The sequence below is a fragment of the Canis lupus genome, chromosome 3, assembly GCF_048164855.1.
Source record: "Canis lupus baileyi chromosome 3, mCanLup2.hap1, whole genome shotgun sequence".
NCBI lineage: Eukaryota > Metazoa > Chordata > Mammalia > Carnivora > Canidae > Canis > Canis lupus.
This window is the reverse complement of record NC_132840.1, coordinates 78,152,790-78,178,586: the sequence shown is the minus strand read 5'-3', so window position 1 is coordinate 78,178,586 and position 25,797 is coordinate 78,152,790. Positions and strand designations below refer to the sequence as shown.

General features: G+C 49.9%; 1 protein-coding gene across 6 annotated transcripts in view; it reads right to left on the bottom strand.

Annotated features, from left to right (window-relative positions):
• The window catches only part of GRAMD1B (GRAM domain containing 1B), a 234,111-nt gene that overhangs the window by 148,274 nt on the left and 60,040 nt on the right, over positions 1-25,797 (bottom strand). For 2 of the 6 annotated variants that reach the window (XM_072822428.1, XM_072822429.1), the window contains exon 1: positions 17,318-17,706. The exons of 2 other annotated variants lie outside the window; for them this stretch is intronic. In XM_072822428.1, the coding sequence (XP_072678529.1) occupies positions 17,318-17,691 (374 nt within the window). In that variant the 5' untranslated portion in view covers positions 17,692-17,706. Of the gene's footprint in view, positions 1-14,732; positions 17,069-17,317; positions 17,942-25,797 lie in introns of those variants that run through there. 2 more of the 6 variants (XM_072822445.1, XM_072822444.1) reach the window with 2 other exon arrangements.

The window sequence follows — 25,797 nt, the reverse complement described above, 5'->3', positions numbered from 1 at the left end:
ATGACATAACAAAAAATGAAACTCAAGTTGGCCTACTCAGAGCACAGCTCTGCCCACAACATCACGTGGCCATTCAGATACAGAAATATGCACCCCCAGAGCATGGAGAGAAAGTATCTTGCTTTTTTTTTCTTGGACCTTCGGTGCCTTTTTTTTTTTTTTTTTTTTTATGAGAGAGGCAGAGACAGAGGCAGAGGGAGAAGCAGGCTCCCTGCAGGGAGCCCGATGCGGGACTCGATCCTAGGACCCCGGGATCACACTTTGAGCCAAAGGCAGATGGCTCAACCACTGAGCCACCCAGGCGTCCCAGACATTTGGTGCTCTTGGCTCTTGCTCATAACAAGGATAACTACTAATAGCTGTTCATTCCACCAAATGCTCGTGTCATGCATGTGCTGTTGGCGAGTGTTTACTAAGCACCAGCTCTGCTCTAACCACTGGAGACACGCTAGTTGGCAGGGCCCCTACTCTTAAGAACCACACAGTTTTGTGGTTTAGCAGCAGGGATGCAGAGGTGAGAGACAGATCAACACAACAACAAAAAAGTTCAAAAATAGTACAAAGACAATAAAATTGGGAAGTGAGGAGTCTCAAAAAAGCAAAAAAAAAAAAAAAATGTTAAAGTCCCTTCGATAAAAAGTAGCAGTTATTCAAGCCGACTTGAGTCCACGCTGCTCACCACAGACCATACGACCTGACCATCTGGCACATACTGAGTGACCAGTAATTTGCAATGACAAGTGTTCGCAGAACTAATGACTGATTGAATGTGAATATATCATCAGAAGGGTCTCGCCAGTATTTTTAATTTGGAGACTTTTTAATTTGGAAGGCAATTCAGAAGAAGATTCTAGTGAATTCTGTTTTGATTTTATATCATCCTAATGAATCTCTAGCTCATCATAAGGGAAACATAGATTATAGCTTAATCAATATTTTTTCCTGTCATTCTATATCTACTGTGATGAAACGGACTTAAACATTTCTTTTCCTACTTTCCTAAATATCAAATATAGCTCTTACGTGGTACATATTCAAAACAGTATTTACCACTGATGTCAACGGGGATATAACATAACACAAGCGCTCATAAAATATTCAGATATAACAAGTTAAAATAGTCTCAAAATACAAGAATCGCATGTACCTAGGTCCACAATTACATTCTCACAAAGACAGAATAAGCATCAATGCAGAGTACACACAAAGCCAATCCTGATCTCACAAATGCCTCGTATCCCAAAGATGGTCTTTGTATCTTACCTTGGCTCTTTTTTATAAGATCTTCTCATTTTTCTCAAAGTTCTCACTCTGTATCTCCTCCCTAGCACCAACAGCATCTTCTCTCCTAATTACACCTCATATCAAAGAATGTCATTCATTTCAAACTCAGAAGACAACCCACTCATTTGGACAGAGCTCTCCGCAAGGCCTATTACAGTCCTGATGAAGGTGAAATCCAAGATTCATGAAGCTGTATCACGGGAAACTCAGCACCTCGGCAAGACAGGCACATCATCCCCTCCGCTGCTTACTTGCTCCCCTCTCTCTCCCATGAGAAGGGGGATCAGGGTCCAGAAGTACACCAGGAAATCCTAAGACCACAGAGGCTGCCCTCCTTGATCACCCATAGCCCTAACCACCCTCTGGACCACTCTACTTTTCCAGGTCTGCCAACCCCAAGTGACTCAGCAAAGGTGCTGCAATGACAAACAGCCACAAGTCCCAGGGCCTGCCCTTCAGATCAGATAAGCTTGGCACCAGTATGAAAATGACACCAATATGAAAACGCTTCTTTCCCTTAAATGAAAAAGGAAGAGAAAGAAATCATGAGAACATGAGCACCAATCATGTATCAGGCCCTTAGAGTCATGTCTTACCTTTATTTCAACTCCACACCAAACTACAAGGTAGGTGTTACCATGATGCCCTCTTTATGTTGGAGGAAACTGATAGTGCAAAGCAGCCGGAGGGAAGAAAGCTTGCTCCAGGCTGGAACTTTAGGGAGGCAGGCTGGAAATTGCTACTGGAATAAAAGTTGAAGGCAGCCACTGGGAAGTCATCGACACTGAGGAATGGTGTCAGCCTGGGCAGTTAGCACAGTCTTTTGCAAAGACGAACAGCCTTGGAAGCGGGAGAAACACATTCTATGTCTCAGCTGTCCCCAGGCCCTCTCAAATTCACCATCGGTAGCCACCTGTGACTCTGGATCCTCCATCACTCAGCTCCAGCTGGGCTTACCCTGGACTGCTCTAGAATGGGGCAGGCCAAGTCTCTTCATCTCCCGGGGGTGGATGGATCTAAACCAACTGCTAACATCAAGATAAGTATCCTATTCAATAAGCAAGTTAGAATTTCTTGCTGATAAGAGCAGAGTCACCGTCCCATGGCCTAGGGACACTTCACCTACCTTATGGATATCCAGGGTGAAAAACTATGTAATTCACACACATAGATACATATAGAATATTTATATACATACGAAATGCCCAATATATTTGTTTTTATAAGTTTGTTTACTTATTCATTCATTTATTCTCTGATACCCATCCACTGAACCTGGACAGGTATGTTTGGTCCTAACTGCATGCTGTCAACTGTTTTTTCTCAACCCTCTGAGACACTACTGAGCTGATTAAGGCAGTGAAAGTGAATTATTTCTAGACAGCACCCGTCACCCAGGGGGTCCTAAGCTAGTAGGCAAGTGGGCACAGGTGCTCTAGGACTCTATGCTTTCCATGACTGTGAGGACTAAGGTCAGGAAAAGGCAGAAATAATAATCCAAAATTATTAAATAAAATTAAAATATAAAAATTATATTTATATATATTTATATATATTATAAAATATAAAATTAAAATTAAAATCCTAACTTTGGAATCCTTTGCATCAAAGGTCTGAGAAGTAAAACAGAACTTCTGTTTCCCCTGCCCATCCTCTGCTAGAGAAAGCCAAAGGGAAGTTCAGTGTTCCTGTGTTCCTCAGAAAAGAGAAGAGAAGCGGGCCAGGTTACCCCAGGTCCATGGCTGGGATTTCCAGTCAGCAAAGCATGAGCCACCCTTGTCTATTCCAGGAAATGAATGAGCGAGGCTTTAGGGTGACAGTAAATTGCTTCTGTTCTCCTAAGGGAAAATGTCCATCCAATTCCATTTACAAAGGAAGGTCTTCTGCTAGAGAGGGTGTCCTTCACAATAAGATCTGGCCAGTCACCAGGATGACCAAATGCAACAGTTCCAGCCGCCCTCTCCTTGGATGCACCTGCTACATTTTTAGATTTCACATTTATTTGCTTTATTCACATTGACTGACTAATAGGTGCTCAATTAAAACTGACAGTTGAACAGATAAATGGATGGACAATAAATAAACTAGACCAAATCCTTCAAGAGCAGAGGCCAGCCGAAGCCCAGGGGCTAGCACACAGCAGCCAAGCTGTAAGGGTGTGTGGAATTTGAAAGCTCCGCACCCTGGCAGCCTGTTTAACGTGTCCCACAAGGGGAAGTAAAAATCCAGCCCAGGATTTTGACAGGAGCTGCTGCTTTAACAGAACAGAGGTCCGGTCGGTGAAACAGTGGCTTATATAATCTTTGGTCTCTATTTTCCATTTCTTATGGATTTTAATTACCTACATTGTTAGCACACACATAGAAAACCTCAGTATGAGGTTAGGTATGTATGTATATTGTACAGTATCGAAAAAGGCCTGAATTAAACATGACACGACAACCTGTTTGAGTCAGGATTCCATCATTACTTAGTTGTATGGATGTGGGCATGTGTCAGGGTTTCCATTTCCTTAAAGGCCAAGGACACAGTCGTTAGTTACATCTGCCCCCCGGGATGCAGGAGCAAATGAGGCATGGGATCGCCAGGCCCGAAGCATGTGATTGGAGGCTCCATGTGTGCCAGGAACTGCGGTATGTGTTGGGGCAAATGCAAAGAATCCTTATACTCTGTGCTGCCCTCCTGGAGCCCACGGCCTGGTAAATCACTTTGAAAAGGATAAAGCGCCACCAAAATTCAGAGGTGATGATAAATTGCTATCGCCAGCATTGTTTTCACTGGTGTCCACATGGGCACCATGCTCTGCTGCTCTGACTGGAAGCTCCAGGGGCAAGTGTCAGGGTCCCCTCTTTCCTCTGCACACCCGACCCCCCCCCCGGGGCTCCCCATTCAAGAGGTCAAACTCCCCGCTCTGTGGTGCCTCAGTACCTGGCATCCAAGGCCTGTCTTAAGGCTGTCACTGCACTGCCTAAAGAAGTGGCCCTTTGGATCCTGGCTTCCACCAGAGCCAAGAGGAAAACACCAGAACAACTGCCCTCTGACATCCAACAGCTGCAGAGAGAGAACCAGCTTAGTACCACCATCTCCCTAAGTCTTGGAAAATGTCAGAGCGACAGATGCATCTGCATTCCGAAATGCCTACACCCAAATAAACGAAGTCCTACTGTCGCGGGGAGGGAGTCCGCTCCCACACTCAGCCCTCAGCTGCACCCCCATTCATCTCTCTCTGTGGGGCAGGGGGGAGACATTACTTCCACAACTCCTGACTTCTCTAAGTTTTAGCGAACACACTAATCCTTTCAGTGATGTGCCCAAGTAACTTGTTTTTAAACGAACAGGGATCACTGTTGCGTTGTTAATTTGTTTACTGTCTCTCTACCCTCTCTAGGATGCAGGCTCTACTAGGGCAGAAATTGTTTTGTTCGCTGCAGCTTCTGGCATCCAGAACAGCACCTGGCATGTAACATGTGGTCAATAAATACTGGGTGGATTAATCAGGTGGGGGAAAGGGGCGCAGAAGGAAGGATACATGTATTCTCAAATCCTCCTCTCCTGCAAGAGGAACAACTGTTGCCCTGACCTGGAATCAGAAGGCCAGAGAAAGTACTGTTACCATGGCAACCACAGCCCCCCGCCAAAAAAAAATCAAAACATCCTTCCAAACTGCCACAGGTCCCTGGTGGGAAAGGACCCAGTTATTCCTCTCTGCATACCATACCTGGGCCCCGGGTTGATCACTGGCCAAAATACTGCTTCCCACTTGTTCTTGTTTTCTGGAGTCTCGTTTTGGGAAAGGTCAACCGCTCTCTACCTACACAGGCCGAATTAAACTCCCTGAATAGAGACCACCCTTAGAAGAGCAGCAGTCTCTGGTCTCTGAGCACCAATAGTCCGATGGAAGACGCAGACGGCACAAAGAAATACAAACACGCAAGAAACCAACAGGCTTAAAGCCAACAAGCCATTATGTACTAAGCCAGATTCATGTCAATGGGATATGAGGGGGTAAAATCACTCAGCTCCAAGAGGACAACTTGCTTTGCAAAATGATTTACAACCAGAATTCCTTGAAAATCAAGTTTCTGGGGGCGCCTGGGTGGCTTAGTTGGTTGGCTTCTGCCTTCAGCTCTGGTCATGATCTCAAGGTCCTGGGATGGGTCCTGCGTGTGGGAGGTTCCCTGCTCGGCTCGGGGTCTGCTTCTCCCTTTGCCTTCTTCCTCTGCTTGTGCACTCTCTCTCAAATAAATAAATAAATAAATTCTTTTTTAAAAAAATCAAGTTTCTGTATAGTCCTTCGTGTATTTGATTATTTACTCCTTCTCTAAATACCTGTTTACCGAGCTCCTACGATGTTCCATGCAAAGACCTCAGCAGGCTCCGAATAAAACAAACGCTGAATAAAATAAACTCCGCCCTCGCAGCATCATAAAGGATGCAATGTGACCAAATAATCGCAATTCAGGAACATAATCACAAATGAGGCACACGTCATAAATACCGGAGTCTGGAAATACCTCCCAGAGGAAGGATCCAAAGGGGAAGAAAAGCAGGGCAGGGTGGCAAGGTGGGAAGGTGTTACAGAAGGGGAGTCCCAGCTGAGGGACAGCGTCCGTGGAGCCCTGGAAAGAAGAGAAGGCCTGCCACTCGAGGTGCGGAGAGGTTCCTGGGGCTGGAGGCACAGGCCTGGGAGCAGCAGCCAAGGAGGAGGTTGGCGAGCAGGAGTGAGGGCACCAAGACCACTCAGGCTGCAGCCCAGAATTAGGGACAGGGCTTCCCTGGGGGCAGGGAGGCCAGTTAGGAGGACACTTGAAGCGCACACATGGGAGAGATGGTGGCCTGGGCAAGGGTGGCGGAGTCAGGAAGAGGGACATGAAGAACATGCTCCCAGGGGAGGGGAGCCTCATGAAGCTGATGGGTACCAACCCCAGGATGCTGGAGGAGCCTACGGAGAGGGACTGGGCTGGAGGGAACGAGGGCCAGTTCAAGCACCTCGACGCTGAGTTCTTAAGAACCTCCCCACAAAAATGTCTATGAGTCACCCGCAGGTCTGAGCCTCGGGCTCAGGAAAGAGAGGCAGCATGACAGTCATCATCCGACAGAAATAATTAAAGCCACGCCAGTGAATGAACCAGCCCCAGGACCTTGTATAAGCAGATGGAGGAGGAGGCGGTGCAGAGGGAGGGAGAGGAGAAGGAGAGGGAGATGACAGGAGCCTGGAGTCAGAACCCCAGGCAGACGGACACTGAAGAGACAGACAGACAGGAGCGGCCCACGAACTATAGAAGCTCATTCTCAGCACCTATCAGTAGATCTGAAAAGTGACATCTCATGATTAATCAAACAAGTAACCAACCACTGTTCCAACTAAGGCTATGCAAACTCAGCCTTGCAGGTGGCCCAAAAAACATCTCCCTTTTACTGACGAATAATAACCTTAGCACACCTCCTCAGACTCACCTACTTAGTCTTACAAGATGAAGAGAAACCTATGCCCTCTGCTTTACGGAGGAGAAAGACACCGAGATGGGGAGAGACTGAGTAATCAGTCCAGGACCACAGGGCGGGAACATGAGCTGAACCACAGCCGACACCCCTGGATGCCTCGGATGGTCCCCTAGACTGGTGCTGGGGCGCTGGTTCTAGGAAAAACCATCTAGAAGCGAGGCTGCGTGGGCTTCCTGAGTCTGCTGATGAAGATAGGGCTCCATCCCCCCACGGAATGGGCTCCCCAGACAGGAGGTGGGCCGCACGCCCAGCTGATGTGCAGGGTACCTGTGCTCCAGAGCCCTCTCTGCCACCCACCAACTTCACGGCCTTGGACTTCTGTTTGCTCCCAGTTGAGACGACCACACAAATCCCATCCACCATGAAGACTAGCTTCTCCGGGAGAGACGCAAGAGACGCAGAGCCAGAGCTGTAGGCATCAATAGGTGGCAGGCCGAGTGCAGAGAAGTAAGACAATGTAGTAGTGCCATTTGGTCCTAGGACCCTCCTCCCGTCTAACCTCCCAGCTGACTCTTTCCTCGGACCTTTTTTTTTTTTTTCTCTCTTTTTTAATGCTGTAATCCAAATCCCATAGCTCTTGAAATGATCTTTTTCACATTGCTCTCCATATAGGTTGTGAGCTCCTCAATGGAAGGGCCGTTTGTGTCCATCCCTGTATCCCAAGCACCTGGACACACAGTACCTGATCCCTGGTAATCCAATAAACATTTCAACTGTGAGAACTAGCTCTCCTGAGTTTTCTGATCTTTCAGCCTCATCTCTCAAACTACAAACAAAAATCACATCCAGTCATAGAGCCATTTCAAGAAGCAACCCAAGCATGGAGAAGGCATCGGAGAGAGAGGAATCTTTCAGTGTCACTAGGAACTTGCTGAATGGTCGGGCGACTTTCTACTCTGCTCTTCCAGTACGTGTGGCTGCCAATTCCCCCAGTAAGTCTGCTGGGCCCCACAGCCCCCCGTGAGGTCCAAGTAATCACTAACAGAAACCCAGGGCTTCCCTCAGAATCTGCAGGCCACAAGTTACTACCAAGAAGAAGTCGTTGACAGAAAATCCTCAAAGGATGACGACCAGTGTCTCATCCTCACTGAGGACAAAACTAGAGAAAATGGGTTTGAACTGTACTAGGGGGGATTAGGTTGGATCTTAGGAAGAACTTTCTCGGCAGTGGGCCTTGAAACCTACAGAGAAGTAACCAAGAGAGGTGGTACAGTCCTCTTTTCTGAGGTCTTTTGTCTTTTTTTTTTTTTTTTTTTTTTTTTAAGGAGGTCCTCACATATCAGGAAAATGTGGTTCATCACAGACAAAGAGAAAAACCCATGTTGTCACCCAAGCTAAGGGCAAACCGTTCTCTGGAGAAGCTCCACCCTGTTCAGAGTAACCTTTATTACTGCCATTCCGTCCATCCCTGAGAAGCAAACAAAAGGTCAGGAAGGGCTGCGGAGCGTAATGACCCAGCTAGAACACAAACACTTGCCGGATCAAGGCAGATGGCTCTGCGGCGTCAGACTGGCACTGGCGCATACGTGTGGTTGTGGAAAACGCGAGGACGAGGCTAAGTGGCATCTCTGATGAGCAGGCTCTTAACCCCACTTTGGAGAAGTATCGCATCCTGAGGGCTCCTCCAGAAACAGTGCTGCAGGAATTCTTTTTTTTTTTTTCCCCCTCATTTTGCAGACTCACCTGTCCTCAACCTAGGGACTTTACACTCCGCCCTACCTTCTACCGGGAAAAGGTACAGGAGAGCCCAATGAAACATAAAAAAGTCTATCACTTAGAAAGGAAACCTGAATGAGAAAACGCAGCATTCTTTTTTTTTTTTAAGATTTTATTTATTTATTCATAGAGACAAGAGAGAGAGGCAGAGACGCAGGCATCATACAGAGAGCCTGACGTGGGACTCGATCCAGGGTCTCCAGGACCACGCCTGGGCTGCAGGCGGCGCTAAACTGCTGCGCCACCAGGGCTGCCCAAAACGCAGCATTCTTAATAGACATAATGGTTTCCAACTTAAAGAGGAGGAAGTCAATTCAGAGAGTTGAACCTGTCTAATAAATGGTATAATCATAATTATATATTTCAGAATTATGGTTTTTGTAAAATTTTTTAACAGATTTCCAAGTTAAAAGACCATCTTGTTTATATCACTGTAATATGCAAAAGAGAATTAAACTCAAGTAATTTTGGTTATTCACAATTCTTAAGAGAGAAAGGAAGAAAAGTTTTTTCCTCAAATTCTTACATATATAGCTATATATCACCTACTAAATTTTCTTTTTTTAAAGGTTTTTTTAAAATACTTTATTTATTTATTAATGAAAGACACAGAGAGAGAGAGAGAGAGAGAGAGAGAGGCAGAGACATAGGCATAGGGAGAAGCAGGCTCCATGCAGGGAGCCCGATGCGGGACTCGATCCTGGGTCTCCAGGATCACGCCCTGGGCTGAAGGCAGCGCTAAACCACTGAGCCACCCGGGCTGCTCACCTACTAAATTTTCATTTTTTTTTATCAGAGGACATAAAATAAAATACATAATACACCCAATATGCTGCCCGTGGTTGGGTTAGCACAGCGAAATGATGAGCTGTGTCTTCCTCGTCTCTACTGTCCCCAATATTTGTGTTAACTACCTATTTTATTACACACACGATAGCCACTGCCAAGGCTGCAAACATTTCTTTTATGAAGCTGGGAGACCCTTGCAGAGCCTCAGAAATGTGTCACTAAACCCACCGTCCATAAGATCTTTCTGTATCCTCCTCATTGTGGGGGGTGCAAATATGCCAGGGTTACCATACTCCCCTTGCCCCCGCTGGACCCCCAAGGCAAATTCTTTTTCCAGAGTTGTGAAAGACAAGGGAAAAACCAAGTGGGTTGTTGTTGTTTTGTATGTATGTGTGTGTATGTTTTTTTTGTTTTTTGTTTTTTTTTTTTACTTCCCTCACTCAGCCCCCTCATTTCCTGACTACGTTTGCTAACCAAGAAGCAGCAAGACTACAACTCTCTGTGGTCAAACCAAGTAGGTAAGAGGCAGCAGGCTGGGAAGAGGCATTCCTGCAGTGAGGGCTGACGTGGGGAGAGCTTATAAAGCCTGAGGCAACTCTGGAGAAGAGACTGGCCCAGACTTGAGGTCAGAGGTCCGAGTCCCCGGGCCATAAGCCAGATCTGCCACCTTGACGTGCCTAGCACCTTATTTCTTTATCTCATCTACAAATCAGGGTTGAACCAGAATCTCAACACAGGGTGTGCACGAAGGATGCAGAAAGGACTTCACACCATGGGACCAAAAAAAAAAAAAAAAAATGCAATGAGCAGCAGGGGGAGGCCTTCAATGTAAAAGCCACAATTTCCCTATCCCCCCTCATCCACCGCTGATCTGAGCTGAGGCACAGCCACATCTTGCTGATGATTCTGAACTCTATTATTTGAATTGAAAATCCAGACACACAGTGTCTGGAAAACAGAGAATATTTGACACCAGGACTATTTTTAGAAGGTGGCACGGGGCGGCGGGGCCAGGGGGTTGGTGTAGCCAGCCCCTGCCCGCTGTCTCCTTGCTGCAGCTCGAAGCCGCTCCGTCCTGCCTCCCCGCCTCCCCTCTCCCATCTGAAGGCCTGTGTTTGATTTTCAGTTATGCATCTTGGATGGAAGCTTTGCTATCTCCTCCGGGAGCAGGAAGGTTGTTCTCAGGTGCTGAAGTCACAGGGCCAGAGCTCGCAGACCCCCCAGGCCCAGCCCAGCCCCACGAGACATGTAAAAGCTCCATCTTCCTTCACCCCAGGTACAACAGCCCCTGCGCGCATCGCCACACCAACGTGGGCCACAGAGGCAAAAACCCAAGAGCGCAAAAGCTCCAGATAAAGGCCTCAGGGCGCATGAAGCTCTTGCACGCACCCCAACCCGGCAACCACGGCGGGGGCCGCTCTCAGGCCAGCTTGGCGGGGCTGAACACCTGCTCTGGGCCCAGGGCTCGCCCGCCGAGGTCAGGAAGCTTAGCCATTCAGACGCCGTAATGGAAAACGGTGTTACCCTAGAAGCAATTATCAGTGACCAGCCTAGCAACTGGTGGATGGAGAGTACTCGAGAGAAACCAACCACCCAGGGCAGAACCATCACCCGCTAATCTGCCCCGGGATCACCCGCCACCCCCCCCTCCTGGCTGACACGTAACCGGTGCCCCCGAGACTATAACCCCCACGGAAACTCTTAAAAATACCACCTCCCACAGGGGACCCTGGCCAGTGTGAGTCAGCCCTTGGGGCTCTACCTCGACCCCCTCAGTTTCCACCAACTGTCAGCATCTGGAAACCGCATCTACAGCCAGAGGCCGGCGGCTTGTCCCGGAGCCCATGGCCCAGGCCGGTCAGCAGAGGCCTCACTCGCGGCACCTGCCCGTAACGCTTCCTCCCGGAGGCCTTCGCATCCTGTGCCCTCGTCCCCACCCTCTCTCACACCTTCCCCTCCACGCGGGTGGCTTCTCAAACATGCAAGAGCCAGCGGTTTGCAGGCCCTGGAGAGATGGTCTGTCAGGAGCTCGGGCTCTGGAATGGTTCAGATCTCACCCTCGCCTCTGGTTGATCAGGAGCAAGTTGATCTCTGAACTTCAGGTTTCTCAGCCATAAAACCCACCTTGAGGTGGGGGGTGGGGGGTGTTTCTTGTGCAGATTAAATGTGATTACAGACTGAGGGCGCTCAGCAGCAAACTTGGCCCAAAGATGCAGTCCCCGCCCTCAAGGATTTATGGGTCTAGTAGGTTTTCACTAGTTTCACCTTTTGCAGCACTAATTGCTGATGCATCACAGGGCTCCTCTGCGTTTGTTCTTGCTGTTTTGTGTTGAGAAAGCATGGCATTCCTCTCTTCCCCCACTCGCCGGGCTTCTCATACATGGCAGGGTATGCACAGAGCATCTGGAAGCCCAGTTCACCCGGCTCCCCCAGAAATGGAGCTGAAACCAGAAGCAAGGCTCTCTCCAAAGGTCAGAGGGAAGGGCTGAAGAATCAAGATAAATACTCCAGCGACGCCATTACCTGCCAACCCACACACCAGAGAGGCTGGCACCACCAGGTGGATACCCTTGGTCTACCTGGCTGCGCAGACCCAGTGAGCGCCGCCGCCTGAGGTCAGATGTGTGCAGCAGAGCAGAAACCCTGAGGCTCTAAGGTGAAGGGACTCTAAGCAGGGTGAGCATGTTACACAGAAGAGGGGAGAGAACAGCCAAGGGAAATGGTGGTGCAAAGGATGACGATAACAGGGCGGGGGGGGGGGGTGTCGCCCTGGACAAAGAGGCAGAGAAGTGCTGCTGAGTCCCCTGGGAAGGCAGCCTACAGGTAGCCATCCACACCTGCACGCTGGGCCCCTGTCAGCGCTCCCTTCCCCTTTCAGGGAATCAGAACAGGATGCCATCTCGGTGCAGTTTCTGACTTTTCAACAGAATCTGGCAGGTCAAGAGAGTTTTTGGGGTTTTTTAAAAGATTTTGTTTATTTATTTGACAGAGAGGAAGAGACAACCAGTGCACAAGCAGGGGGAGCTGCAGAGGGAGAAGCAGGCTACCCACTGAGCGGGGAGCCCGATCGATCCGAGCTTGATCCTAGGACCCCGGGATCACAACCTGAGCCGAAGGCAGTTGCTCAACTGGCTGAGTCACCCAGGCACCCCTCAAGAGAGAGTTTTGAAAAATTGCCACAACCAGTGACAGCCAAGGAATGCAGGGGGACGTACAGGCACTAATTCCAAAAGCTTGTCCCATCCACTTCGGACTCTGTTGTTCAGGGAGCTCAGAGGACAATGCGGCCAGAACTAACTAACCAACTAAATATATATATATATATTTTTTTTTAATTACCATCTTATGTTAAATGGTGGCAAAGACAACGATTCCCAGCCAGAGTGCTGCAAGAACAAAGCAGGGCTCAGGCCCCTACCTCACCACCCAGTTCACACAGGGCACGGCTCAGCATCAATCCCAGGTTCTAGAACCTATAGCAGCTCCTCCGTGAGCTGAATCCTCTTTGTTTACTGAGCACACGGTCAATGGGATCTCAACGCATTGCTGTTGACTGACTGATAAACTCAAGCTCAAACCCTTCAGCATAAATCTGTCAGCCCATCAGTTCACCACCCTGTTTTCCACATCCTTCATCGAGACCATTCGTGGTCATCCGTTCCCATCTTCAAGCCAACAATCCACCCCCTACCCCAACCCCGTGCTGCTTTTGCCAAGCATCTGGTCTCCATTCAAAACTCTGCTCTTAGAGCACCTGGGTGGCCCAGGGGTTAAGTATCTGCCTTTGGCTCAGGTCCTGATCCTGGAGTCCTGGGATTGAGTCCCACATCAGATTCCCCACAGGGAGCCTGCCTCTCTGCCTCTCTCTCTGTGTCTCTCATGAATAAATAAATAAAATCTTAAAAAAAAAAAAAAAACCCTGTTCTTGGGGCACATGGGTGGCTCAGTTGGTTGAGTGGCCAACTCTTGATTTTGGCTCGGGTCATGATCTCAGGGTCATGGGACTGAGCTCCACGTGAGGCTCCATGCTCAGCAGGAAGTCTGCTTGAGATTCTTTCTCCCGTGCCCTCTACCCATCCCCCTGCTCACATTTGCTCTCTCTCAAATAAATATATGAACTTTTAAAACAAAAGAAAATTTGAAACACCTACTGCTCTCCACAGTAAGCAGAGGCATGCCTGCATGGGCCAGCATGATGAGGAACAGGAGCACTGAGGTTGATTTATAAAGGGTGTGGGTTTCCTTTTGGGGTCACGAAAATGCTCTCTGAAATTGACTGCAGTGAAGATTATGCATATCCAGGAATATGCTAAAAACCACTGAATTTTATACTTTAAATGACTGAATGGTTGGTATGTTACATAAATTATATCTCAATAAAGCTGTCATGGGGGAAAAAGAAAACCTCAGCTCTAAACTCAGCTCCTCCAGGAAATTTTGACTTATGAATTAAAGATACTTCCATTCCAAACAGTAGAGAAAAAAAGAATCATTCTTACACTCATTTTTTATTTATTTGTCAACAAACATGTATCAATCACCACAGACGGCCAAGCACAGTGCTAGACAGTGAGGATACGAAGATGAACCAGACGAAGCTGGGCATGCATTATTTCAGTACCGCACCCCAAGGCCCTTGGTTCTCCAAACCATCTTCCCCACTTCTTTCTTCCTAGGATTTTTTTTTTTTAAGATTTTATTTATATATTCATGAGAGCCACAGAGAGAGAGAGAGGCAGAGACACGGGCAGAGGGAGAAGCAGGCTCCCTGCAGGGAGCCTGACATGGGACTGGATCCCAGGACCCCAGGATCACGCCCTGAGCCAGAGGCAGACGCTCAACCACTGAGCCTCCCAGGTGCTCCTCTCAATCCTTTCCGCGTTTAACTTCGTGCAGTTAAAATCCACAGCCCCTTGCTTTCTATGGCACCAGACCCTGGAGGCCTGAAAGGGGCTTTTCTCCCCTGCACAGAGGTCGACTCGGAGTGGGGAGTGTGGAGAGGAAGGAAGGCCAGCAGGCCGGGCCTGGGATGCTGATGCCCCGGCTAAACCAGCCCAGAGCAGAGCAGTTTGCCAATCCTGTAACGCGTGAGGAGTCCCAGGTGCGGCTGGAAAACGTTTGCACGTGTATTACTCCTGAGACACGTCTCCCTTTCCATGATGAAGATGACGCACACAGAGCATGACTGAAGTGAGGTATCCAAGGTCCCACACCCACTACACGACAGAACTTAAATTTAAACTGAAATCTTGGGGCAGCCCGGGTGGCTCAGAGATTTGGCGCCTGCCTTGGGCCCAGGGCGTGACCCTGGAGACCCGGGGTCGAGTCCCACGTCAGGCTCCCTGCATGGAGCCTGCTTCTCCCTCTCTGCCTCTCTCTCTCTGCCTGTGTCTCTGCCTCTCTCTATCTCTCATGAATAAATAAATAAGATCTTTAAAAAAAAATAAACTGAAATCTTCTGGCTTCACGTCCAATATTCTTTCTGGTCTGCTGCCTCCGAACGCCAGCTCCTTCTCAGGCAAACTTCCTGGGCATCTACAAGCATCTACTCGCTCGACTGCTTCTTTTCCCTCCATGCAGCCTTTCATTCCTAAGGCCTCCCCACGATGGGGTTTTATCTTTGCGGAGATCCGGAGAGATTCCAACAGGAGGCAGCGTAAGTGGGTAAGAGACGATATGGGAGTCAGACCAATTTGGGTTTGAATCCAGAGTCTGCCTTTATTACACACACACACACACACACACACACACACTCTTCTCAGCCAGCAAGCCATCATTTAAAAGACTGCTTTCATCTACACCTAGAGGGTGAAAATCCTTCCTGATTTTAAGAATACTGAAGATTCTATGGCATCCTTGGACAACTCTCAAAACCAAGAAAACCTTTCTTAATTCTAACCAAATCCACCCCCATCCTCACCCTGGCCGCAATGCAAGACTCTTCCCCATATTCTGTCCTCAATATGTGTGCTGAATCCCCAAACCAAAACGGGGTCTCTATTAGGGTCTCTCGCATTTCAGGGGAGGCTCTCTACGAGGGCCTCTCGCATTTGAGAGGAAAGCTGACAACCCATGATGAACTATGTTTTTTAATTTTTTTTATTGGAGTTCAATTTGCCAACATATAGCATAACACCCAGTGCTTTGATAGGGATTGCACTGAATTCAAGATTAGCTCCTGGCTGGCTCAGCTGGTAGAGTCTGGTTGTGACGTCGGGCCCCACACTAGGCATAGAGATTACCTTAAAAAAGAAGAAGAAGGGGGGGCACCTGGGTGGCTCAGTGGTTGAGCATCTCCCTTTGGCTCAAGTCCTGACCCGTGGGGTCCTGGGACTAAGTCCCACATCAGGCTCCCCACAGGAAGCCTACTTCTCCTTCTGGCTATGTCTCTGCCTCTCTGTGTCTCTAGTGAATAAATAAAATCTTAAAAGAAGGAGAAGAAAAAGGAAGAAGAGAAGAAATTTAAAAATAAGCTTGCTCCTCTTCTCTCGACTCTGTGGAAAAGGCAGCAGGATGGGGCACCAGACAGAAAGAATTATCCTCAGGTCCACAAAAAACTACATCCGCACTTGAAAGTAGAACCACTTCCAGTTAAAGGAAAAGAGATTGTGGAAAGCTTATCATAACCCCACCAATTCCTCAGTGTCCCCTCAAAGAGACAAGGCCTACTTCTTTCTTCTTCTTCTTCTTCTTTTTTTTTTTTTTTTGTAACCTCTGCACCCAATGTGGTGCTCACACGACCCTGAAGAGACCAAGAGCCACAGGTTCTCCCCACTGAGCCAGCCTGGTGCCACCACCCTGCTTCTTTTGCCTTTGTCCATACTGTTCCTCTTTCCTGATCTCATGCCCCCGGCCTCATACTTTTCCTGCTGTTTTCTACCACCTGTCTGTATTGGTCAGTTTGAGACTCTCAGCATCTTTCTATTTTCCAATGGCTCCACCTCCTCCAGAGGAGTGAAACTCACTTGTCTCAATTGGTCACACGAGTCTCCACCCATCCTCCTCCTACAACTTGGCACCTCCTTTTTCTACCCAGTCCTCCCTGCTCGCCCTCCAGGACCCCATCAACATTAGCCGGTACCAGATGGAGCTCAGGAGAACATTCAATAAACACTGGTTGAATTGATGTGGATGAAACAGGACAGGCTGGGAGGAGGAGTCCTGGGCAAGGTGGCCAATCCTTCAGCTGCCCAAAGAAGGGTGCCAACCTCCCTTAAGAGATAGAACTCTGGAGTGTCTAAAGGAGCAGAGTCCATGGTATCAAAGAGCCTGTAAGGATCCCTCTCCCTGCAACCAGGCGGTGGATTGGCTCCAACACACCTCCTAGCCAAGGCTGTATGGACCTGCCCTATGGTTTTCTACGCTGGGTGACAGGACAACTTCTCCCACTATTCAGATGCCACACTAACCCAGGGGAAAAAAAAGGGGAGGAGCTGCCACAAACCACAGCAGCTCTAGAAGTCCGAAGACTCTCTGTAGTAGGAAATGAGCCTCTCTCAACCTGCATGTTCCAGCAGGTGCACTCCACGTGTGGGCCAGGACAGGCAAGCTGGTTGTGGCCACGATAACATAAAAACTGAAGCGGAGTTCAGCGGTGTAAGTGTAGGGTGGAGGCGCCCCTTAACCTCTCTCGGCTTCGGTTGTGTCCACGTCTTAAACGGGAACAAGAGTGGTGCCTAGCGCAGAGTTTTCCTGATGCCCGGCGCGGGCTGTAGGGACCTGCCCGGGTTAAGGACCCAACAGATGCGAGCTGCCAAGGGCTTTCCTGTTCATTCTGCAGAGAGGATGGAATGAGATGGAAAGCGGCGGGCAGCCCCACGGGGAGGGAGTCGCAGGCCCCCAGCCCAGGCCCCGGCCCCGGCCCCGGCCCCGGCCCCGGAGGGGGGCGGAGGGCGACACGCGCAGCAGCCGCGAGGGCGCCCCCGCTGCCCGCCGAGGTGGGGGCCCGGACGCCCCCCGGGGGCCGGGGCGGGGGCTGCAGGCGCGGGCGGGGGGGGGGGGCAGGGGCGGCGCGGGGACGTACCTGCTCTCACTGCACTCCTTCCGCTCCCTCACCCTGAGCCACTTGCGGAGGAGGAAGCGCTTTCGGCGCGGAGACGCGCTGGGTGTGGAGCAGTTGGACCACGGGGTGTCCTCGTCGCTGGAGGGCGTGATCTCGATGGACGGCAGCTGCAGGAACTCCTTGCCCGGGGCCAGGACGCCGGGCAGCTCCCGCGCCAGCCCGGCCTCCAGGCTCTGCTCCTGCACGTTCTTCGTGCGGCGCATCTTGAAGCGCCGGCGGCGGAGCGTGGGGGTCGACGAGCTGGACCAGAGCGGGCCGCCCTCGGGCGCGCCCTGGGGCGCGGGCACCTGCAGGGCGGGCGGCTGCAGGTTCTCCAGCATGTTGGCCGCCGGCATGGGGTCCGCGCTCCGGGCCGCTCCCGGGGGCGCCCTCGCCGCCCGAGCCGCGCGGGGGGCAGGCCCGGCTCCCGGGGCGCCGCGGGGCAACTTTCCGGGGCGCGCCCCCCTCCCGGCCGCCCTCCGGGGCTCCCGCGGCGCCCGCTTGTTTTCCTCGCGCGCTCTCCCGGCGCTGGCGTCTTCGCCTCGGGGCTCGGCGGGGCTCGGCGGGGCTCGGCGGGGCTCGGCGGGGCTCGGCGGGGCCCCAGGGGCGGCTCGGCGCGCTCTCAGCGGCTCGCGGTCGGCCGCCCGGGCTGCGGAGCCGGCGTGGCGCTGCAGGGAGGCGGAGGGCGGGAGGCGGGGGGCGGGGGGCGGGGGGAGAGAGAGGAAGCGAGACACTGGATAAAAACAGAAACAAAAAAGCGGGAGGGGGGAGCCGAGGGAGGGGAGGGGAGGTCACTTCTGTCCAGAAGGGGCACGCACGGCAGCGACGGCCGGGGCAGCCGAGCGCGGAGCCCCTTGGGGAGGGACTCTACCTCCGCGCACCGGCTGCTCCAATCAGCCTAATGAAACAGGATCACAAACCAAACTTTCTCAAAGCACCGATTGGCCAGGCAAGCTCCCATTAGTCGAACGCCCAGCTTTTTCTTTGGGGGAAGGGAGGAATCAGGAATTCAGTCCTCACTCCCCAAGGCCACCCAAGACCCAGGGTTGAGGGGAAAGCAGGGGGCTTTTCATTTTCAGCAGGATGTCTTCGAAGAAAAAGTGCTTTCTTTGAATGGTTTGGGAGGGCAGGCAGGTGCACGGGAAGGCTGGGAGTAGTCAGAGCCCCTTCCCCTCTCCCCTTCCCGTAAGGTTCCCTGGAGGCTGCTTCCAAAATGACCAGTTGAGAGGAGAGAAGGGTTCTCTTGTGGAATAAGCTGAGGACAGCGGACATGACTTACGGAGGAAGGACAGACAATAGGATCTGAGAGACACAGGACACACAGGACCAGCAAGGAAACAGGGACTGATCCCTCTCCATCTTGAGCTGCCCTGTCAATACTGTAGCCCCATCCCAAGCACACAATGAAGTTATTGGAAGGTGAGCACCCAGAAGGCAAAGCATCCAGCAAAGCCCCCTGGGAGTTACGTTCCTGGGGGATGATTCAATTCTGCTTCAACCTGCAAGGGGTATGGACTGAGTCACAGAAAGTCTAAGATGTCCCCCAGGTCATGGAACCCGGGAAGTGAATCAGCCCGGGCAGTGTCTGAAGGTAGGCTGACCCACTCACTCCCTAGACCCAAGTACCTCCAGCCCTGAGAGCCTGGCCCGAGAACTGATCCACTTGAACGAGGCATTCTCCACCTGGGACTGAGCCTAAACCAGCCCAGCTTCTAGAGCAGAGGCTGTATGGTCCATTCTCCTCCCTCCCAGTCCAGAGCATAAGCCTCTCCACTAATCGCCTCTCCACAAAGTAGAGTCAGTAGCTTTCAGATAGACCAGGAGGAGCACAGAAGAATGCACCGCTGAATCCACAATTCGATTCGATTTCTTCTCTGCCCCTCTATGGACTCTATGAGTCCAATTTCCAGTGAAGAGCTGATGCCCAGCTTCCCCACCAGCATGGAGGATGCAGGAACATTTCATGAGTGTCCCAAAGCTGAACAAATAGCACATTTCTCAAAGACTACAAGAACTCACTGCAAGAAAATATGTCCCTGCAGGCCAGTGAGACATCAAGTATGACAACTGGCCATGGGTCAGTCCATCACGCCCTGGAATGACCCACGGAGAGGAGCTCAAGGTTTCAGGACATTGCACAATGTCCAAGAGGCCAGGAAACGACGGGAAGTAAGTTTTGCGCTGGGGGACAGAGGTACCGTGGCCGGAAAGCCAAGGCCAGGCCCACCTGTAAATGACTCCCTGGAACATCGGCTCGTCTTATTTCTGACTCTCCACATCCGGCCATTGGCTCCCTCAAAGGTGGTTTGGTATCACTTTTTTAACTCCCGGACATGACACAGAAAGGAGAAACCCCCTTCAGGTGTCCGGCCTGGCAAGGAACAGAATGCTTCTTCCGGCCCCGGGGAATGCTGAGGGCGCATGATGGCAACTCCAAACTTCAGGATACGGAGTTAAGCCCAGGCGCCAGTTGCTCACTGCCCTGGACTTCCTCCAAGGACAAGCGCTTTGCAGGGGATCCAGTAACTTCCCATTGCAAGGAACCTGCCTGTTGAGGAGCCTGCCGAAACAGGAAGCCAAACAACACAAAGCAAACACACAAACACAAACATGATGATCCACAACACAGGGCTAATCGACTTGATGGGTATGGGGGGTGGACTCATAGGGGGACCAGGCCCCCCCCCCCAAAGTTGAGCACTCTGAATTTAAATGGATGCCTCCTAGAAGGAATTAAAGTCACCAGGCTCCCTCTTCCCACCCACTGCAGCCGCTTTTCCCACCCACAATAGGATTCTGGACCTAAAATCTAAAAATCCTGGGAGATTTAATCTAAGCCTTGGGCACAGCAGTAGTTGAGAATGATCATTTACATTTCACCCGGCCTGAGGGAAAACCTCCTCCAAACGAAATCTGAAATGGTTTCACTTGGCTGAGCAGCAAGCAGATGCCCAGAGGACCGCAGGTCCCCAGCAGATCTCCTTGCATACTGCTGCCTTCTTTCCTTCAAGCCTTTATCCACTAAAACCCCGTTCAAACCACATCCCCCGGCCCCCTGCCACCTGTTTGTCTTTTTTTTTTTTTTTTACCATGGCATGACCCAGTGAGATGATAAAGGGGGAACTGCTTTGAGAAATGAGAGCCCCTAGACGGCGAGCCATCCTTACTGTTAAACAGACAACAAGCGTGTTGAGGGAAGAACCAAGTTTCTCCTCTTAGATTCTCTTCCTGGGTGTTTTGTATCCTGGGTGTTTTGTGGCATAGTAACCTTTACGCTTCTGTAAAGGACGTCCCTACATACTATTTTATCTTCCCAGTGACCTAGGAGTGAGACAAAACTTTATCCAAGGTCATAGATAAATAATAATCATCTCAAAGACAAAGCCGGAACTTGAACCCAGGTCTTTGGGAGCCCATTGGAGGCCACCGGAATCTCAGCAACCGTATCAGCTCCGGAAAGCAGGGGGGCCCCCGTGGCACCCGAATTTTACCAGCCCTCACTTCGGCTGGGTGTATCACGAAGCTCTAGGCCGCTATTCAGTTCCATCCACTGTCTGACAAGTGGGCAAATAGAAGCACAGAATGCTGAAAAATAACTTCCCCAAGCAGCTGGCGGCATGGGGGTTAGGACTTCAAAATCTCAGCCCCTGCATTCCTCTCCCTGCCACTGTCCCACATTTGGCTCTGAGAAGACTCTGTGGTTCTCTCTGGGAAGCTGACCTCACCTCTGGCCTCCCAGACAGGTGGTGGCCAGAACAACCTGGCCTCCCTTCCCCCAGCCGCAGCCAGGCCTCTGACTTTAAATGAAAGGAGCTCATATTACCAAGCAACTGTTGTTTATGCTCAGCTGTTCAGGCTCCCTTTTCCTGCAGACACAAGACACCCAACACCTGTCCATTACTTCTGGAGACCCACTAACTATAGTCTGGTTTTCAGCCAAAACTTCAGGAGGGAACCTAAGTGAAAAATACTAGCTGTGAAGCCAGATTTCTCCTGAATGCCTATCCCACTGATGTGCAAAGGGCCAGACCCCAGGGACCCACCATCCCAACTGCCCAAGGGGTCCCAGGGGCTGGCAACTCCCAAGAGCCAAGCCAGGAGTGTCCCCCTCAACACTGCTGCCACAATCCAGAGGGTCCCCACCGGCAAGCTTGGGACGAGGGAACTTCCAAACCCAAGGGCTGACCTGTGTACAAGGAAGGGAAAGAAGCAGGCAGCAGGCATGCACCGAGTGGACCCTGTTACTACCAGAGAAGCTGGAAATCGGACAGAAATGTGAATGATGCTGTGGCGCGGGGTTATTATCCTTCTTTAAATGCAAAGTGAAGGATGGGAGGTCCTACCTTCTAGCTCTCCTTGTGCTGCCAGCAAGAGGAAGTGAGTGTAGAGCTCAGTGTGGGAGATTCAGGTTGGATGATAAACATCTATTGAGAGTAAATCCAGTTAGGGACTGGAATGTATGACCAACGATGGGTAGAATGGCTTTCTCTGAACATCTTTAAAGGTAACTGGAGCTTAGTTAAAGGCAGTGGCAGGAAAGAGATGATGTCTTAAAGGCCCAGTCCCCCACCCCCCCACCAAGGATCTGTGAGGCCCCAGATTCTCACTTTAAAAAAAAAAAAGGCAGTTCATTTATGCATCTTGATTACTGGATCCTAAACACCTCCCTGAAACCCATAAACGACTGTAATGTCTTGCATGATGGGACAGAAAATCGGGGACTTGTCACTAGGGTGGTGACAGGACAAGGAGCCAGGAGTGGGGAGACAGGAGCAAGAGGAAGAGCTGGAAAGAAGCTGGGGCCTCACAGACCTGCCATCTGCATTCTGTTCCTTTCAGTAATCCCTACCTCATTTCCCTGAGGAGGTACTAGCTGCCCAAGACGTCAGGGGAAACTGCACAGGATCTGTGTGGTCAGAGGAGGCCAGAGCGTGCTGGCTGAACAAATCTCAATAAAACCACAGCTGGCCAGCCACCAGGCCCAGCATCTCCTTCTGAGGAAGAGAAAGGAAATGGCACGAGGCCTGCGTGGAGTCTCAGGTCCCTAGGACAGGGCGCTGGCTTGGCCTCTCAGCCACCAGGAATGCCTGAGGTTGGCAAAGCACTTCCGCCAGCCTTTAGCAGGGGTCAGGGTGAACAATGACGCCACCTCGGGAGAAAGACGGTCACCAGATAAGCCTCCCTGGTTTAATTGCTCATCAAAAGGCTTAAGAGTCAAAGAAGACTTTTTTGCACAGCAACATTTGGCTGCCCTGTGCTCCTGACACCGGGATACCAAGGCACAGCAGACATCATCTTCTTGTCCTCTGAGCCTTACAAGGACGGTCTTTGTGCAAACCAAGGCCGGAAGAAACTTCCTGACGTCACCCTATCTGTCTCCTTGCTGTCCTTGCAGGTGGCATGGTCTGAGTATTATGCTGCTTTCCTTGGAAGTGGCAAATGCCATCGGCACTCCAACCTTGTGACGAAGTGCACAGGCCCAAGGCATGCTATCTGAGCTTTAGACCCCTTTCCACCACTCACTAACTGTTTGGTTTGGGAGTAGGTTGCTTAATTTCTCCATCGCAGTCTCCTCACCTGTAAGATCATAGTGATTAATAACATCTCCCCCCTGGGTTGTCGTGGGCACTCAAACAGCATAGGACACTTCGAACAGTGCTTGGCACAGAGTAAGTGGTCTGTAAACGTGAGTCTCTGTTATCCTGAATTAAGTCCCCTGAGGATACCCCCGTGAGGAAGCAGGACTATTCCTGTTGACTTCCAACTCAAGTTTAATTCTACAAGTATCTGTTAAGCTAGAGCACTGTGTGAGGTTCCTTACCAACTGCTAAGAGTGCAGCAAGACAAAGAAGGCGTGGTTTGGGCACTGAAGCACACGGTGGAGCAAGGCAGGATTAATTAAGTGCAAAATATAAGTGAAAAAGAGGTGTGAGAAGTGGGAAGATCGCTACATTTTAACTAGAGGGAAAGAGGTGGTGGAGGCTGGCTCTGTGGACGCATCCGTACCTAAGATAAAGTACGAATTCCAGTAGAAAAGAAGAATAGGGCATTCTGGAATAAAGAAACAGTTGTTTTTTTTTTTTAAGATTTTATTTATTTACTCATGAGAGACACACAGAGAGAGGCAGAGACACAGGCAGAGGGAGGAGCAGGCTCTCTGTGGGGAACCCGATGTGGGACTCGATCCCAGGATCCTGGCATCACACCCTGGGCTGAAGGTAGTGCTAAGCCGCTGGCTGCCCATAAAGAAGCAGTTGTAATAAAGGCACTGAGGGGTCAATACTCATGAAGCATTTTTTGAAAATAGGGAGCAGTAAGTTAAGGGCCTATGGAGGGACACAGAGGAGATGAGGCCAAATGAGAATCAGATTGGTAAGTGTTCAAAGTTTAGATTTTATTCTTTAAACAAAGAGATGCTGGGATCCCTGGGTGGCTCAGCGGTTTAAAGCCTGCCTTCGGCTCAGGGCGTGATCCTCCAGGGCATGACCCTGGGGTCCCGGGATCGAGTCCTGCATCGGGATCCCTGCATGGAGCCTGCTTCTCTCTCTGCCTGTGTCTCTGCTTCCCTCTCTGTATGTCTCTCATGAATAAATAAAAATCTTTAAAAAAATAAAAATGCTATTCAAATTTTTTGTTTGTTGCAGGGGGAATGATATTATCAACCTGTGTTTGAAGACCATCAGTTCTAGGGACTGTGAAATATGTAGTGGAGGAACAAAATATGGGACACACAGAGTCCAATCTGGAGGCTCGTATTCAGTGTTTCATATTTTTGGAATATCGGCTATACACACGGCAAAGAGTTCAGGTAAAAGATGGGGGAAAATCTGAAATAGGGCAGGAGAAAAATGTGGAATAAGAAGAGGCGGACAAGGAAAAGAGGAAAAGAAAAGCCCTGTGAAGATCTATTCGTAGACATAGATTGGAGGAAAACCAAGAATGAGGGATGATTCGGAAGTAAAGGGGAGGAAAGGTGCCAACATTTATTGAATGCCTACTGAAAGCCAGGCGCTGGGGCTAAGTGTTCGCACACAAAATCCCATGTAACCCTCTCAGCCACCCCGAGAAAGAGATTTCAAAACTCCATTTTAGGATGATGAGAGATTTTAAAAGGCGACTTGCCCAAGTTCACCCAGCTAGCAAGTAGAGGATGGGCACACCTTTCAGCTAGGGTCTCTCTACTGGAAAACTCATGGTTTTTTTCAACTACGCCACACATTTCAGAAAGATAAATGATGCCAAAGGCTATAATGAAGTCAGGCAGGGGAAAGACTGAGATAATTCCATTAGATTTTATAATTAGGTCACTGGTGATCTCCAAGAGAAAAACTGCAGTGGAGCAGCCAGAGAAGAAATGCTATGGGCAGAAGTTCAAGAGTGAGTAGAGGAAGTATGAATGGAGGCTTGCAAAGTTACACCACTTCTTCCAGAAATTAGGCAGTGAAGCAAGTGAGTGACATCTAATTTTTTTAAAAGATTTTATTTTATTTTGAGAGAGTGCAAGAGGGGAGAGGGGCAGAGGGAGGGGGAGAGGGAATCTCAAGCAAACTCCGTGCTAAGCACAGAGCCCGACACAGGACTCAGTCCCACAACCCTGAGATCACAACCTGAGCCAAAATCAAGAGCCAGACATCTTCCTAACTGACTGAAACACCCAGGTGTCCCAATATCTATTCATTTTTAAATAGTCATTGAGCATCTACTGTGTTAAACATTCTTCTAGGACCTTCATCTGGACTGTGAAAAAGCAGTGTGTGTGTGTGTGTGTGTGTGTGTGTGTGTGTGAGAGAGAGAGAGAGAGAGAGAGAGAGAGGTGGAGTGGGGGACATTTAGGGCATAGGGATATCAAGTTTTTTTCCTTTTAATTTGTGTGTATTTGTGTTGTATTGTTGGTAGATGCTACGTTTCAGAGGAACAAAACGTGACTACGATTATGCCATTGAAGACAGAGTTCAGCCTGTATCTGCTAAGAAAACCGAAGCATGGTAGAGTACCTGGTAATCTAGCAAATCAATCAAAAAGCATTAATATGCCCAGACTCTAAGCATTCCACAATACTGGGTACTGTGAAGGCCTCCTGAAAAGTTTCTACGAAACCATTTATTCTGAAACATGATTTTTGAACACCTATCAGAGATGACACTGGCCTCCATTGCTTCAAACCTTGGGCGGGAGAGGAGAGCAGAAAACCAATCCAAGAACTACAGTTTGGTAAGAAAAGCCACTTCAGTAGAGGCATGTGTCAAATGCAGTGTGAACCCAGAGGAGAGAGAGATCTTGATCCAGAGAGATCTTCGTGGGGGAGACAGTACCTACCCAAGGTTGAAGGTCAGCAGAGGACCTTTCCAGGTAGAGGAAGGACATGCTTCTAGACAGAGAGGCCACACATGCAAAGACACTGAGGTATGAAAGGGAGCGAGGTATATATATTTTAAAGATTTCAGTTTTTATTCATTTACTTC